Source organism: Alosa alosa, chromosome 17 (genome assembly GCF_017589495.1).
Source record: "Alosa alosa isolate M-15738 ecotype Scorff River chromosome 17, AALO_Geno_1.1, whole genome shotgun sequence".
Classification (NCBI taxonomy): domain Eukaryota; kingdom Metazoa; phylum Chordata; class Actinopteri; order Clupeiformes; family Clupeidae; genus Alosa; species Alosa alosa.
In genome coordinates, this window is record NC_063205.1 from 1,107,128 (window position 1) to 1,121,004 (window position 13,877).

At 44.1% G+C, this 13,877-nt stretch overlaps 1 protein-coding gene across 1 annotated transcript in view; it reads left to right on the top strand.

Moving 5' to 3' along the window:
- Window positions 1–378: 378 nt before the first annotated feature.
- ptpn12 (protein tyrosine phosphatase non-receptor type 12) overlaps window positions 379–13,877 on the top strand; it is a 50,160-nt gene continuing 36,661 nt past the window's right edge. Inside the window, 1 exon segment of the mRNA XM_048268747.1 lies at window positions 379–801. Within this exon segment, the coding sequence (XP_048124704.1) occupies window positions 703–801 (99 nt within the window). The 5' untranslated portion in view covers window positions 379–702.

A 13,877-nucleotide genomic window follows, 5' to 3' on the forward strand; every position in this document is an offset into this window, starting at 1 on the left:
ACACTGCAAACGAAACAATTTTGTTACGTAACTAATACAAGCTGTGAATTCCTGTCAAACCCTCGGAGGTTTTGTCCAAATCGGAAGTGCTGTCCCCACCGTCCGCCAGGAGCACCAGTGCGCGCGACCGGAGAGGGGCTCGGTAACGCAGGCATGGGGCTACATGAGAATGGAATTCACACGAGACACGCCTCATGCGGTGACGCGGTGATTGGCAGGTATGCTCTGCAGTTAAGAAACAAATATGCGCGTCATATATTTACTGACACAGCCCGAAACCAATCACAAGCACAACTATTCAAAGTTTTAACCAATCACTGGACGCCGGTCCCTAAAGGGGCGGTACTGTTCCTCCGCGGTGCTTGGGCGGTCCAGCCCGTTCTGTTAGAGAGTTTAGTTGGTAATGTGGCACAGCCGAGCCAGGGAGGCGCGAGCCGGTGTTTGTTTTTATTATAATAGCTATTATTACATTTTGCGGGGGCTCGCGTAGGAAACTGGAGGACGAGCGAGACTGTGCGCGAGTATTTGGAATCGCGCAGGCCTTTGTTTGGGAGGACGCGCGAGTATGGGGCGATGAAGACGCTGGAATGATTGTCCCTGAAAGGATTCCTTAAATATTTATTTATTTATTTCCCCCCTCACTGTTTTGGAGTTTGGATTTCACTACATTTCCTTTGGAGCGCATCAGCTCGGGGCGCGAGGATGGACCAGGCCAGTATCCTGAGGAAGTTCATCCGGGGGGTCGAGGCCATGCGAACCGGGGAGCAGCAGGGAGAGGACAACTTCGGAACCGACTTCATGGTGAGAACGAGAGGATCTGTGCGCTCACGCGCACCCCAGCATCCACGCGCACACAAACACACATCGCTGTCTCGCTCTCCCCTCTAGTTCTCGGTAGGCATGTCTTCATGGCGGTTCGGTAGATTGCTGCTTAAAACTTCAACGGTAGGACACGCGTGGTATGCGTTTTTTTTTCTCCCGCATGAGCCGCCGTGGCTCTTGTGAAGCGGGGGTACATGCTTGTTGTGCTCGAACCCACCTCTCCTGCCAGGCTTCCCCTGCGGCCTGCAGCGCGACTCCTGCTACGTGGACTCACGTAAGCATACCGGCACCCGTGGTGCTGTTTTTAGGGCCTTAAGGGGAGATAACAGCAGTAAAGTAGCCCGGAGTGACCCGCAGAGGATGTGGGGGTTGTTTCTAGTATGACAAGGGAAGTTCCACCCAGTGGCCGCGGAGGGTGTACAGAGCGAGCCTCGGCTGTCGCGCGGATAGTCTGGTAGCATGGCTAGCTCCGCCAGCGAGGCCTGTTTCAACTCTGCTGTTTTCAGAATGTTTACATCTCAGGATTTACGTTACGTGCGCGTTTGTTTGGGCTGAACAGAGGTATGACTGATTAAAAAAAAAAAGCCGTAGGCCAAGGCACGCGGGCCCGTCTTTGACAGACGGCTATGCCATGTCACGTTAAGCTATCGCCCTGCGCCGACGGTAGCTGTTATCCAAAAATATACAACTGACATCTAGCAAAGAATCATTTTATTGAGGCTTTTATTCAACTTGTTCGTCTAAAAGGCCTGTAAATGTCAATATGCACCAGACCCTCCGCCCGCCCAGCTCGCTTTATCTCTGCATGGCAAACTTAGGCTAGCAAGCAAGCTGGGGAATTGAAGCTGTGTGTGTGTGTGTGTGTGTGTGTGTGTGTGTGGATACGGCGTCATTGTCTTTGTCCACCACTGGATGCGCCTCGCGTTATCATTGTCGGTGTTGAATTTTTGAAGGGCTTATGGGCGAATCTAGGGGAACGAGCTCGCTCTGTTTAACGGAGCCTTTCGCCGCGAGCTCGGACGATTCTCGCGCTTCGTAGTCGAATTCGTTCCCTGGAGTGCCGCCTGGGAGCTCGGGCTGGGAAGGGAGTAAGCGGATGTTGCGCAAGGAACAGGGGCGTTGGAACTCAGGCGAGGTAGGATGAAGGCTACCGAAAAGGAAGTGAATGAGTGAGTGTGTGTTTGTGTGTCCTTGCATGTCTGATGAATAGTTCATTCAATAGAACTCAAGACTAGTCTTGGAAAGGGCCGGTAGGCGAGTCAGGGAGTCGGTAATGTCTGTCATAAAGACCTGTCTTTTCTGTGGTATTCGCGCGAACGGTAAGATTGCGCGTGTGTTTACACACCAAATAACCACTCGGGAAATGGAATTCAGCACGGCGGAAGCACACGATCAACCATTTGCCCGGTTGGTTCATGCGCCCCCCTGTTGGGCAACCCCTCCCTCTGTCATCACAATCACCCATGAGTTACACACACACACACACACACACACACAGAAAATACACTCTCAGACACAGACAGATGCACACACACACACACACTATATACACTCACTGAGAAATTACACTCCCAGACAGACAGATGCGTAAACAAACACACACACAGACACACACAGACTCTCACACACACACACACACAATTAATCAGAGCCGGACAGTAACGGAGTACATTTACTTGAGTACAGTACTTGAGTACAATTTTGAAGGATCTGTACTTTACTTGAGTATCATTTTTGGGGAGTACTCATGACTTTACTCAAGTACATTTGAGAGGCAAATATTGTACTCTTTACTCCACTACATTTTTATCCATAACCGTGAGTACCCGTTACTTCGTCTAAAAAAAAAGGAAAAAAGAAAAATCTTGCAAACCCCTCAATTTGTTCTTTCCCTCTCAAACGTGATTGGATTGTGCAGGCGCCACTGATTGGGACAGCCTATCAGCAATCACTTTCAGCTTTCCGCCAAAGTCAACTCCATGGTCAGATTTAGATAAGAGATGAAACCATGGATGAAGACGCAGCAGGTCCATCCCGGGAATGTGCCAACCCGTGGCCCCACCTCACCAGACTATTTCAATTTTCTGAACAAGTTAATGATAGTTTTCGCTTCAAGTGTTTCAATTACAAAATAGTATTTCGTATTTGAAATACGTATTTGATATACTTGATTTTACTTTCAATTCCTTTTACATTCTCCAAGGGTCCGTGTATCATTCGTTCATTTGATATTCAATTGAGAATCCAAAATGAAAAAACGAAAAAAGCACTTGTTTTTTCATTATTTATTTATAAATGTGATACAAACCAACAAATAATGCTTTGATTTTCAGACTTTTGATTTCATGATCAGATCAAAAGAAGAATGTTTAAAAAACGGCCTCAGGCCCAAAACTGATTTTGATATTTATTTTTTCCAATTGCTCTGACCCAGAAATTATTTATTGACTTCCATTGTCAGCTGCTGATTCATTCATGACATGAAAAGTAGAACTTATTGAACAAAAATGGCAAATTACGCAGTCGGCTAAACATTTTAAACTTAGACAAAACGGCATGAACCCAGCAACGGTGCGTCGCATAACTTAAAACACAAACTGAAGCAACAGCTTGGACAATCCTACTGCAAAGCCTTTCCTTCCATAGGCATGCAACGTCTACTCTATGACATAAAAAGTTGAATATGAACGCATTTCACACCTGACAATTAAACGGAGCTGCCGCCTGTTCGCGATTTGACTGATTCTTGAGTTCTCAGAGCAGTGTTGACTTGCACGTCTTTTTTAGATGGTGAACGTAATTGGACGGGCAAGACTGACAAGTAGACGGGCCTAGGCCCGCCTATGGCTCAATTTGAATTATTTGCTCTGTTTGTGAATGAAGTTGTAGCCCCTCTTTCCTTTGATCAATGTGCTTGTTGAACGATGTGTGTCCCTAGTTTCCCTGTCATAGCTACTGTCTTTGGTGTAATCTCACCAGAAGGCTACTGCAGCTGGCTGCCTTCCAATGACGTTGGCGACAAATGATGATCTGAGCTGATAGATCTGATAGAACATCTAGGCCTACTTCCCTAACATGGGCTGATACTACATAGCCTAGGCCAGTCATTACTTCTACAATCATGGGGCAACGCTTTGGGCGAATGCGATGTTCATATACGAAACAGGCATAAGAAGGGAGATGATTTTCTGTCGATTCAACGAAACAGAGTTTGCCATCGTTGCGCAAGTCGCCCAATTTCTCGCTATAGTTGTTAGACAATTTAATATTTTCTGTCACTAGGGATGACCAAAATTAGTCGCTAGATCTAGCAACAAAGTCACTAAATTGTCAACGCTGAGCATTGACCGGTCTAGACCAAGAAAGTGACTTGGATAGACAAAAACAACGTGTTATTTGTTTGTATCACATTCATAAACAAATAATGAAATAACAAGTCATTTTTTATTTATTTTTTTCAATTGAATATCAACTGAACGAATGATACACGGACCTCCAAGGTATTAACATTTAACATTTTTCATAACTCCATGTAGGATGTTTCTGTACATAAATGTAAGCACTGTGGCAGTAATAATGCAATATTTAGAAAATGTACGCTACTCTAGTACTTTTAAAAACAAGTACTTCAGTACTTTTACTTAAGTAGACATCTGACTGTTGTACTTTTACTTGTACTTGAGTAAAACTTTAGCAAGGGGGATCTGTACTTTTACTCAAGTAATGTTGTAAAGCTGTGTACTCTGTCCGCCTCTGCAGTTAATTGAGGTCCGACTGCCAGTTGGGACTAGCAGACCTGTATTGATGTTGAAATGGCACTGAAAGCACTCACACACACACACACTGTGCCACAGTCCAAAGGGACTTAAAGCTTTGAATCGATTAAATAGGGCTTCTGTAAACACTCTGTTCTTATCCAGCTTCTGCCATGGTGTGCCCTACTAGTGTGTGTGTGCTGCCATGGTGTGCCCTATTAGTGTGTGTGCGTGTGTGTGCTGCCATGGTGTGCCCTACTAGTGTGTGTGCTGCCATGGTGTTCCCTATTAGTGTGTGTGTGTGTGTGTGTGTGTGTGTGTGTGTGTGTGTGTGTTCCCTATTAGTGTGTGTGTGTGCTGCCATGGTGTTCCCTATTAGTGTGTGTGTGTGTGTGTGTGTGTGTGTGTGCTGCCATGGTGTGCCCTATTAGTGTGTGTGTGCTGCCATGGTGTTCCCTATTAGTGTGTGTGTGTGTGTGTGTGTGTGTGTGTGCTGCCATGGTGTTCCCTATTAGTGTGTGTGTGTGTGTGGTGTGTGTGTGTGCTGCCATGGTGTTCCCTATTAGTGTGTATTGTGTGTGTGTGTGTGTGTGCTGCCATGGTGTTCCCTATTAGTGTGTGTGTGTGTGCTGCCATGGTGTTCCCTTATAGTTGTGTGTGTGTGCTGCCATGGTGTTCCCTATTAGTGTGTGTGTGTGTGTGTGTGTGTGTGTGCTGCCATGGTGTTCCCTATTAGTGTGTGTGTGTGTGTGATGCCATGGTGTTCCCTATTAGTGTGTGTGTGTGTGTGCTGCCATGGTGTTCCCTATTAGTGTGTGTGTGTGTGTGTGTGATGCCATGGTGTTCCCTATTAGTGTGTGTGTGTGTGTGTGTGCTGCCATGGTGTTCCCTATTAGTGTGTGTGTGGTGTGATGCCATGGTGTTCCCTATTTGTGTGTGTGTGCTGCCATGGTGTTCCCTACTAGTGTGTGTGTGTGTGTGTGTGCTGCCATGGTGTTCCCTATTTGTGTGTGTGTGCTGCCATGGTGTTCCCTATTAGTGTGTGTGTGTGTGTGTGTGTGTGCTGCCATGGTGTTCCCTACTAGTGTGTGTGTGTGTTGCCATGGTGTTCCCTACTAGTGTGTGTGTGTGTGTGTGTGTTGCCATGGTGTTCCCTATTAGTGTGTGTGTGTGTGTGTGTGTGTTGCCATGGTGTTCCCTATTAGTGTGTGTGTGTGTGTGTGTGTGTGTTGCCATGGTGTTCCCTATTAGTGTGTGTGTGTTGCCATGGTGTTCCTGTGTGTGTGTGTGTGTGTGTTGCCATGGTGTTCCCTATTAGTGTGTGTGTGTGTGTTGCCATGGTGTTCCCTGTGTGTGTGTGTGCTGCCATGGTGTTCCCTATTAGTGTGTGTGTGTGTGTGTGTGCGTGCTGCTGCCATGGTGTTCCCTATTAGTGTGTGTGTGTGCTGCCATGGTGTTCCCTGTGTGTGTGTGTGCTGCCATGGTGTTCCCTATTAGTGTGTGTGTGTGTGTGTGCTGCCGCCATGGTGTTCCATATTAGTGTGTGTGTGTGTGCGTGTCACCTTTTATGCCCACAACCTTGCGTTCACACAAACACACACATCCACTTTCTCTAAAAGCACACTCTCTTTTTTACTCTCTCTCATTCAGATCAATTCAGTGCGCTTTGTCCCAAACACTCTTTTGCATGCCAAAGCAGAGCGCTTAAAACAGTTCAACATGCAAAGCATACAGCATGCACCGTGTGTGTGTGGGTGTGTGTGCGCGTGCGCACGTACGTGTGTGTGTGTGTGTGTGTGTGTGTGTGTGTCTCCTATAGGGATGTAGCGATGCACCGTGTGTGTGTCCTATAGGGATGTAGCGATGCACTGTGTGTGTGTGTGTCCTATAGGGATGTAGCAATGCACCGCAATTGTGACATTTACAACAATAAATATAATTACGGCGTGTGGAAACCAAACAGTCCACCCAGTAGACTATGACGAGGCCCATTTGGCTACTTTGTTTACAATATGTTCCGGCCTCATCCAGTGCGGCTGACCGCTGAAGCAGCAAGAGGCGAAAAGAGACACCAAGAGCAGTTGGAGCCCAATGTAGCGTAACTCTCTTAGCTTAGCATTTCCCCTTGGGGATCAATATAGATATATATTATATATTATATATCTATCTAACAGCACCTAGGCTAAAATATCTGCATAATGAGTGATGTTATGAATGTAACAAATACAGTATTTTTTATATCAGTGGTTTATATAATAATAGGGTTGGGGTTCTAGACCATGGTTTATATAATAATAGGGTTAGGGTTCTAGACCATGGTTTATATAATAATAGGGTTAGGGTTCTCAAAGGCAGGCTGTCAACACCAAACGCATTAATGTCATTGGCCATCTGATTGTATGTATTTATTTTAAAGGATAAGTAGCACTCAGGCAATGTATAGCCATCACTCCTGTGGTGACACTAGAAAGTCGCTAGGTCGCTAATCGCCATCACTCCTGTGGCGACGCTAGAAAGTCGCTAGGTCGCTAATCGCCATCACTCCTGTGGCGACGCTAGAAAGTCGCTAGGTCGCTAATCGCCATCAGTCCTGTGGCGACACTAGAAAGTCGCTAGGTCGCTAATCGCCATCAGTCCTGTGGCGACACTAGAAAGTCGCTAGGTCGCTAATCGCCATCAGTCCTGTGGCGACACTAGAAAGTCGCACCCACGGAGATCACCACACCTGACCATTTATGAAGCAATGTGTGGGAAGTAGTGCTGTCAAACGATTAAAATTTTTAATCACAATTAATTGCTGTATTCCTATAGTTAATCATGATTAATCACATATTTTACCATATGATTAAAATTCTATTATTTTGCATTTCTGAACTTTCCAGCAGTCCATATTAACAATAAAGCAATTATTGTTTATCTTGATTGGGATTCAAATGAAAGCAAAGCAAGTTACTTTATTAACTGAACTTTAAGGCGAGGGTCTATTTGATTATTTCAAATCAAATTTCAAAAGATGTGCAGCAGACCTGAGGCAACACAATATATTCTTCAGAAATATAGCTGATATAAACTGAAATAAATGCTACTGCAGAAGTGTGTGCAAAAATGTAAGGCCTACACACATTATAAAGGGCATAACAAACAGAAAATATTATATTCATACTATATTCATTATCTTTGAGTTCAGTTGAAAATAAGGAACTTTTCAACATGAGTGCATTGCCATTTTATAGGCCTCCAGTCTATGGTGCACTTAGGTCACTTGCCACACACATCAACGCCGAAGTTTTTAACAGGCAAACACTGGATTTTATGGAGCAGCGACCAAATATAACTGAATCGTGATTTACACGGCTGCAAAGTGCGATGCTGGTGTGCGGAGTTGTATTGAAAAGAATGGAATCTAATGTAAATGAATGTCGAAAGCAGAGTGCATCGCAAATAGTAGCAGCCAAAGAGGAATGTTGATAGAAGAACGAATGATGGTGAAAAAATCTAATGCGGTCGTCAGCGTCAGCCTAGGCTACTACTCTTTGGCTCGTAAGCCCAACCAAGTGTGTGCAGCATGCCTTTACGTAGCCTACTAACGGCGCATCATCATAAAGATACATTTGATCTGCATCACGCCCCATTTTAGCGGAAAACACATTCACATTATACCATTGAAAGACAGCTAGTAATCACACGTTGACGTTACATCTAGTTATTAATTCACAAGACATTCAATCATTTTACTAACACGGCAGTTATGTAGAATTGTGTTTATGTAACTTACTCATGTGGAAATGATGTACATTACCAACCTTATTCGTTTGCAATACCCCATGTATTATACAAATGTAGCATGTACACATACCATATTTCTAATATCCCATGCAAAACGCTTAGCTTGCCAAAACAGAGGCGGCAGACTGTACGGAATATTGTGGCGACTTTGCTAGCTAGCTAACTGTGGAACTTCAGTATAACAGCCAATTATCTCACCTAGTTGTAGGAAATAAGCTACGTAGGCTATAGAGGCTATAGAATGAATGTGTGAATGTTTAGTTGATGTTCTGACATGTAAAGTTAAGCTTGCTGAACTTAATTAGTCAGCCACGGGCAGTTTGACACTGCCTATCGATACATTCGTGACTCTCCTGTTAGTAAACTGGAGAGAGCAAAACATAGGAACATGGTCACATTAATCCCATAAACACACAGATAACTCTTACACCAACCTTATTTTGTGCCTTTTATTCATGTTTGTTTCAAGATTTAGTAAGGTTACTATAAGCACGTTTCGCTCTCCACTTTGATGCAGCATAGATTTCCATTATATCGGTCATCTTCCCCCTAAAAGGGGGCGTGTATGCAGCACATACAACGTTCTGTTCCATTCCATTCTGGCCAGTGTATTGTTTAGTTTCGGTCTGGCTAGATCGGTGTGGTGTTGTAGTTCTAACGTTACTAGTTGTTGCAACAGCATGTGAAAAAACTACAAAGTTTGTTACACCAAAATGAACGTTAATCTCGCGATAAAAAAATTGACGCCGTTAAAATAGGTGTCCGTTAACGCCGTTAATAACGCGTTTAACTGACAGCACTAGTGGAAAGTTTTTGGATTTCCATCAGAAAATGGAAAAATAACAAGTAAAAATGTCGTTATCTGTAAGGGCCAAATGAGATCACTAGATAACTATGAGAGCTAGGTGAGCAGGCTGAGGCCACCTGGTAATGCTACACCCTGACAAGCTAGGTGAGCAGTCCCAGGGCGAGGAACCGCAGCTAAAGCAGGGGAGAATTAGCCTAGCTCTACTGGACTGTATTAGCCCAGCTCTACTGGACCAAATTAGCCTAGCTCTACTGGACCGTATTAGCCTAGCTCTACTGGACCAAATTAGCCTAGCTGGACAGTGCTTCTGTCACTTGTCTGATTGGCTCATTTGCGGCAGAATTGGGTCATGGAACCACATGCCAAAAAGAAAACAAACTTTTCCCCAATCAGGAAATACTTGCTAATTTGGAGTCATCAAACATATTACAAGGAGACTTTGTGCACATCCCAGGTGCTGAATAAAAAAGATTTTTATGTAAAAAGTTCGCACACTCCTTGGTACTCTTTTTTTTTTTTTTTTTTTTTTTAAATGAGAAAATAAACTCATAGACACATTAGATTAAGTGGCAGTGGTATGAGTCTGCACGCACACACACACACACACCACACACACACACACACTCACATTTCCCCATCCTCCTCACACACACAAACACACACACATGCCCATTCCCTGTCCTCCCTGCACATTCACACACACAAACTCACACCCCCATCCTCCTCACATACATACACAGCTACATATCTATATGGGACAGCTTTTATTTCTGCTCTCTGAGTGATTTAGATTTGTGTGTGTGTGTTGATGGAGCTTTAGAGGGATCAGAGTTGACCCAGCAAAGCTAGAACATTCTCAGAACCAGTCCAAGCAGAGCAGATAATGACACACAGGATATAGTGTGTGTGTGTGTGTGTGCGCGGAATATGTTCATCCTGGATGTAGCCTGTTGTTTTGATCCATGCCTGGAGGAAGCTTAGTCAATGTGTGGTCTTGGCTACCAATGTCAATATCTTGTGCTCGTATTTGCCAGTTTGGGCTAGGGGTGCACCAAACACACACACACACACACACACACACACACACTCTCACACTAACGCTAGGGGTGCACTGAACACACACACACACACACTAACACTAGGGGTGCACTGAACACACACACACACACACACACACACACACACACACTCGGGGTGCACCAATCTCACACAAACACACACACTAGGGGTGCACTGATCTCACACACACACACACACACTAGGGGTGCACCGATCCGATATTAAGATCGGATATCGGCCCCAATATTGACAAAATAGCTGAACACACACACACACACACATAGCTGATCAGGGATGGGAAACTTTATCAGCTCCATGGGCCGATCCATTCCGTTAGCAGCTCCATGGGCCGATCCATTCGTTTGCACATGGGAGATCATTCCGTTTTGCACTGTTAATTTTTAATTTTGTCACCTATTTTTAATTTAGTCTTAGTCTTGTGACGAAATGTCTTTTTTTAGTCTTTGTCATATTTAGTCATTCAAATATCATTTTTGTTAGTCAAGTTTTAGTCGACTAAAAGTCTCGGTCATTTTAGTCTAGTTTTTAGTCAAAAGAAAACTAAAGGTATCTTAGTCTTAGTCAGTTTTAGTCAACACATTTTTAGTCTTTATTTTATAACAAATTATTTCTGATTACCATTTGAGTCAAATAGTGTTTCACACATCTCAATTTTCCAACAATATTTTGTGTCCACAGGGCTACTTGTCTGTTATAATTACTCATTCTGATTTTTTTGTCAGTCAGTATGTTTACATGCACAGGTAAGTCGAGCTACAGTTATAGCTCATTTAGGATTTGACCATAGACAGTAAAAGATTTTGACTGGACCACTGTCATATTAAGTAGACCAGTGTTTCTGGTCCGGGGAATCACTGGTGTTCCGCAAGCTATTCCAAGTGGTTTGCGAGCAGGCGTCGGGTAAAATATAATATGAGTTGTTTGCAATATTGAACCAACTTGTATGTAAAAAACAGTTCTGCAACCCTGTCTATGTAAGATATGCCAGTTTAAATCATACAGTATGAATCCACACAATAAGCAAAGTGCAAAGACAATAAGCAAGGTGGTTCAGTGAGTAGGCCTATTGTGTAGACTAATTATAGGCTACTGTTGAAGTAGGTCTAATCTTTTTTTTTTTTTTTTTTTTTTTAAGCTAGGGTTAGTTAAGCGGTCCTGAAACTGAAAAAGTTTGAGAAACACTGTCGTAGAGCAAAGTATTAATGTTTTGCCATTAGCCCAGCTAGATGGCGATATGCCTAAACACAACACCTTCCCCAAACAGACTCTCCATCTTAGCCATAGCTAACTTGCTAGCTTAACTTTCCATATTAGCTTACTTGCTAGCAAACTTTGCATCATCAGTCTAACTAGTTAAATAGTTGACATTACATGATGAATATTTTAAAATATGGACATTCTGGGGATCAACTTCAACTTCTGGGTATGTAGCATTGTGGCATAAAGCTTAGGTAGTTAGCTTGCTAACTCTGGCAGAAATCTCCAGTGTTCTTGTTCCATGTAGTTTCGCGGTTGCAGCCACAGGGGTTGCAGCAACAGCACGTAGACTAGCCTACAGGAAAGCTATTTGCGTATGAACTCATTCGAATATTTTGAAAACGTAAGAGCTAGATATTCTGTCTTCTCATTTTGTAGACGAAAATGAAGAGAGATTTAAGCGGATCTGTATCAACAATGGTATCGGATCGGTATCGAGACTGAAAAAGACTGATCGGTGCATCCCTAATTTGGGCCATGTGCTTAGGCTGGTCACTAGGGGTCTTAGGCTGGTCACTAGGGGTCTTAGGCTGGTCACTAGGGCTCAGGCTGGTCACTAGGGGTCTCAGGATGGTCACTAGGGGAAAGAGAGAGAGTGGTTATTAGAGAGTGTGTTTGAGAGAAAGTGTGTATCAGTGAGTGTGTGTGTGTGAGAGTGTGTTTGAGAGAAAGTGTGTATCAGTGAGTGTGTGTGTGTGAGAGTGTGTTTGAGAGAAAGTGTGTATCAGTGAGTGTGTGTGAGCGTGTTTGAGAGAAAGTGTGTATCAGTGAGTGTGTGTGTGAGTGTGTTTGAGAGAAAGTGTGTATCAGTGAGTGTGTGTGAGAGTGTGTTTGAGAGAAAGTGTGTATCAGTGAGTGTGCGTGTGTTTGAGAAAAAGTGTGCATCAGTGAGTGTGTGTTTGAGAGAAAGTGTGTATCAGTGAGTGTGTGTGAGAGTGTGTTTGAGAGAAAGTGTGTATCAGTGAGTGTGTGTGTGAGAGAAAGTGTGTATCAGTGAGTGTATCAGTGAGTGTGTGTGTGAGAGAAAGTGTGTATCAGTGAGTGTGTGTGTGAGAGTGTGTTTGAGAGAAAGTGTATCAAAGGAGTGTGCGCAGGTTTGAGAAAAAGTGTGCATCAGTGAGTGTGTGTGTGAGAGAAAGTGTGTATCAGTGAGTGTGTGTGTGAGAGTGTGTTTGAGAGAAAGTGTGTATCAGTGAGTGAGTGTGTGTGTGAGAGAAAGTGTGTATCAGTGAGTGTGTGTGTGTGAGAGTGTGTTTGAGAGAAAGTGTGTATCAGTGAGTGTGTGAGAGTGTGTTTGAGAGAAAGTGTGTATCAGTGAGTGTGTTTGAGAGAAAGTGTGTATCAGTGAGTGTGTGTGAGAGTGTGTTTGAGAGAAAGTGTGTATCAGTGAGTGTGTGTGAGAGAGTGTTTGGAGAGAAAGTGTATCATGAGTGTGTGAGTGTGTTTGAGAGAAAGTGTGTATCAGTGAGTGTGTGTGTGTTTGAGAGAAAGTGTGTATCAGTGAGTGTGTGTGAGAGTGTGTTTGAGAGAAAGTGTGTATCAGTGAGTGTGTGTGTGAGTGTGTTTTGAGAGAAAGTGTGTATCAGTGAGTGTGTGTGAGAGTGTGTTTGAGAGAAAGTGTGTATCAGTGAGTGTGTGTGTGAGTATGTGTCCGGGAGCACTGCCTTCTGCATCCTGTAAAATGCCCCCACTGAGAAAATGTGTGTGACATTCATTCCTCTTTCCTGTGTTCCCACACACACACACACACACACACACACAGTAAGTCACATGATGCTCTGTTACCTGCCACGTCACACACACACACAATCTCTCTCTCTCTCTCTCTCTCTCTCTCTCTCTCTCACACATACACATACACATTGTAAACTCACATGATGCTCTGTTACCTGCCACTTCACACACACACACACTCACACACTAACTCACATAATGCTCTATTACCTCCCACTAGGGGCAGCCTTGGCCTACTGGTTAGCACTTTGGACCTGTAACCGGAGGGTTGCCGGTTCGACCCCCGACCAGTAGGCACGGCTGAAGTGCCCTTGAGCAAGGCACCTAACCCCTCAATGCTGCCTGAGCGCCGTTGTAGTTGCAGGCAGCTCACTGCGCCGAGATTAGTGTGTGCTTCACCTCACTGTGTGTTCACTGTGTGCTGAGTGTGTTTCACTAGTTCACGGATTGGGATAAATGCAGAGACCAAATTTCCCTCACGGGATCAAAAGAGTATACTGTATATACTTATACTTCACATGAGATATACACCCACTTCTCTCTCTCTCTCACTCACACGCACACACACACAAACGCACGCACACACACACAAACACACGCACACACACGCACACACACACTAACGGTAGGTTTCC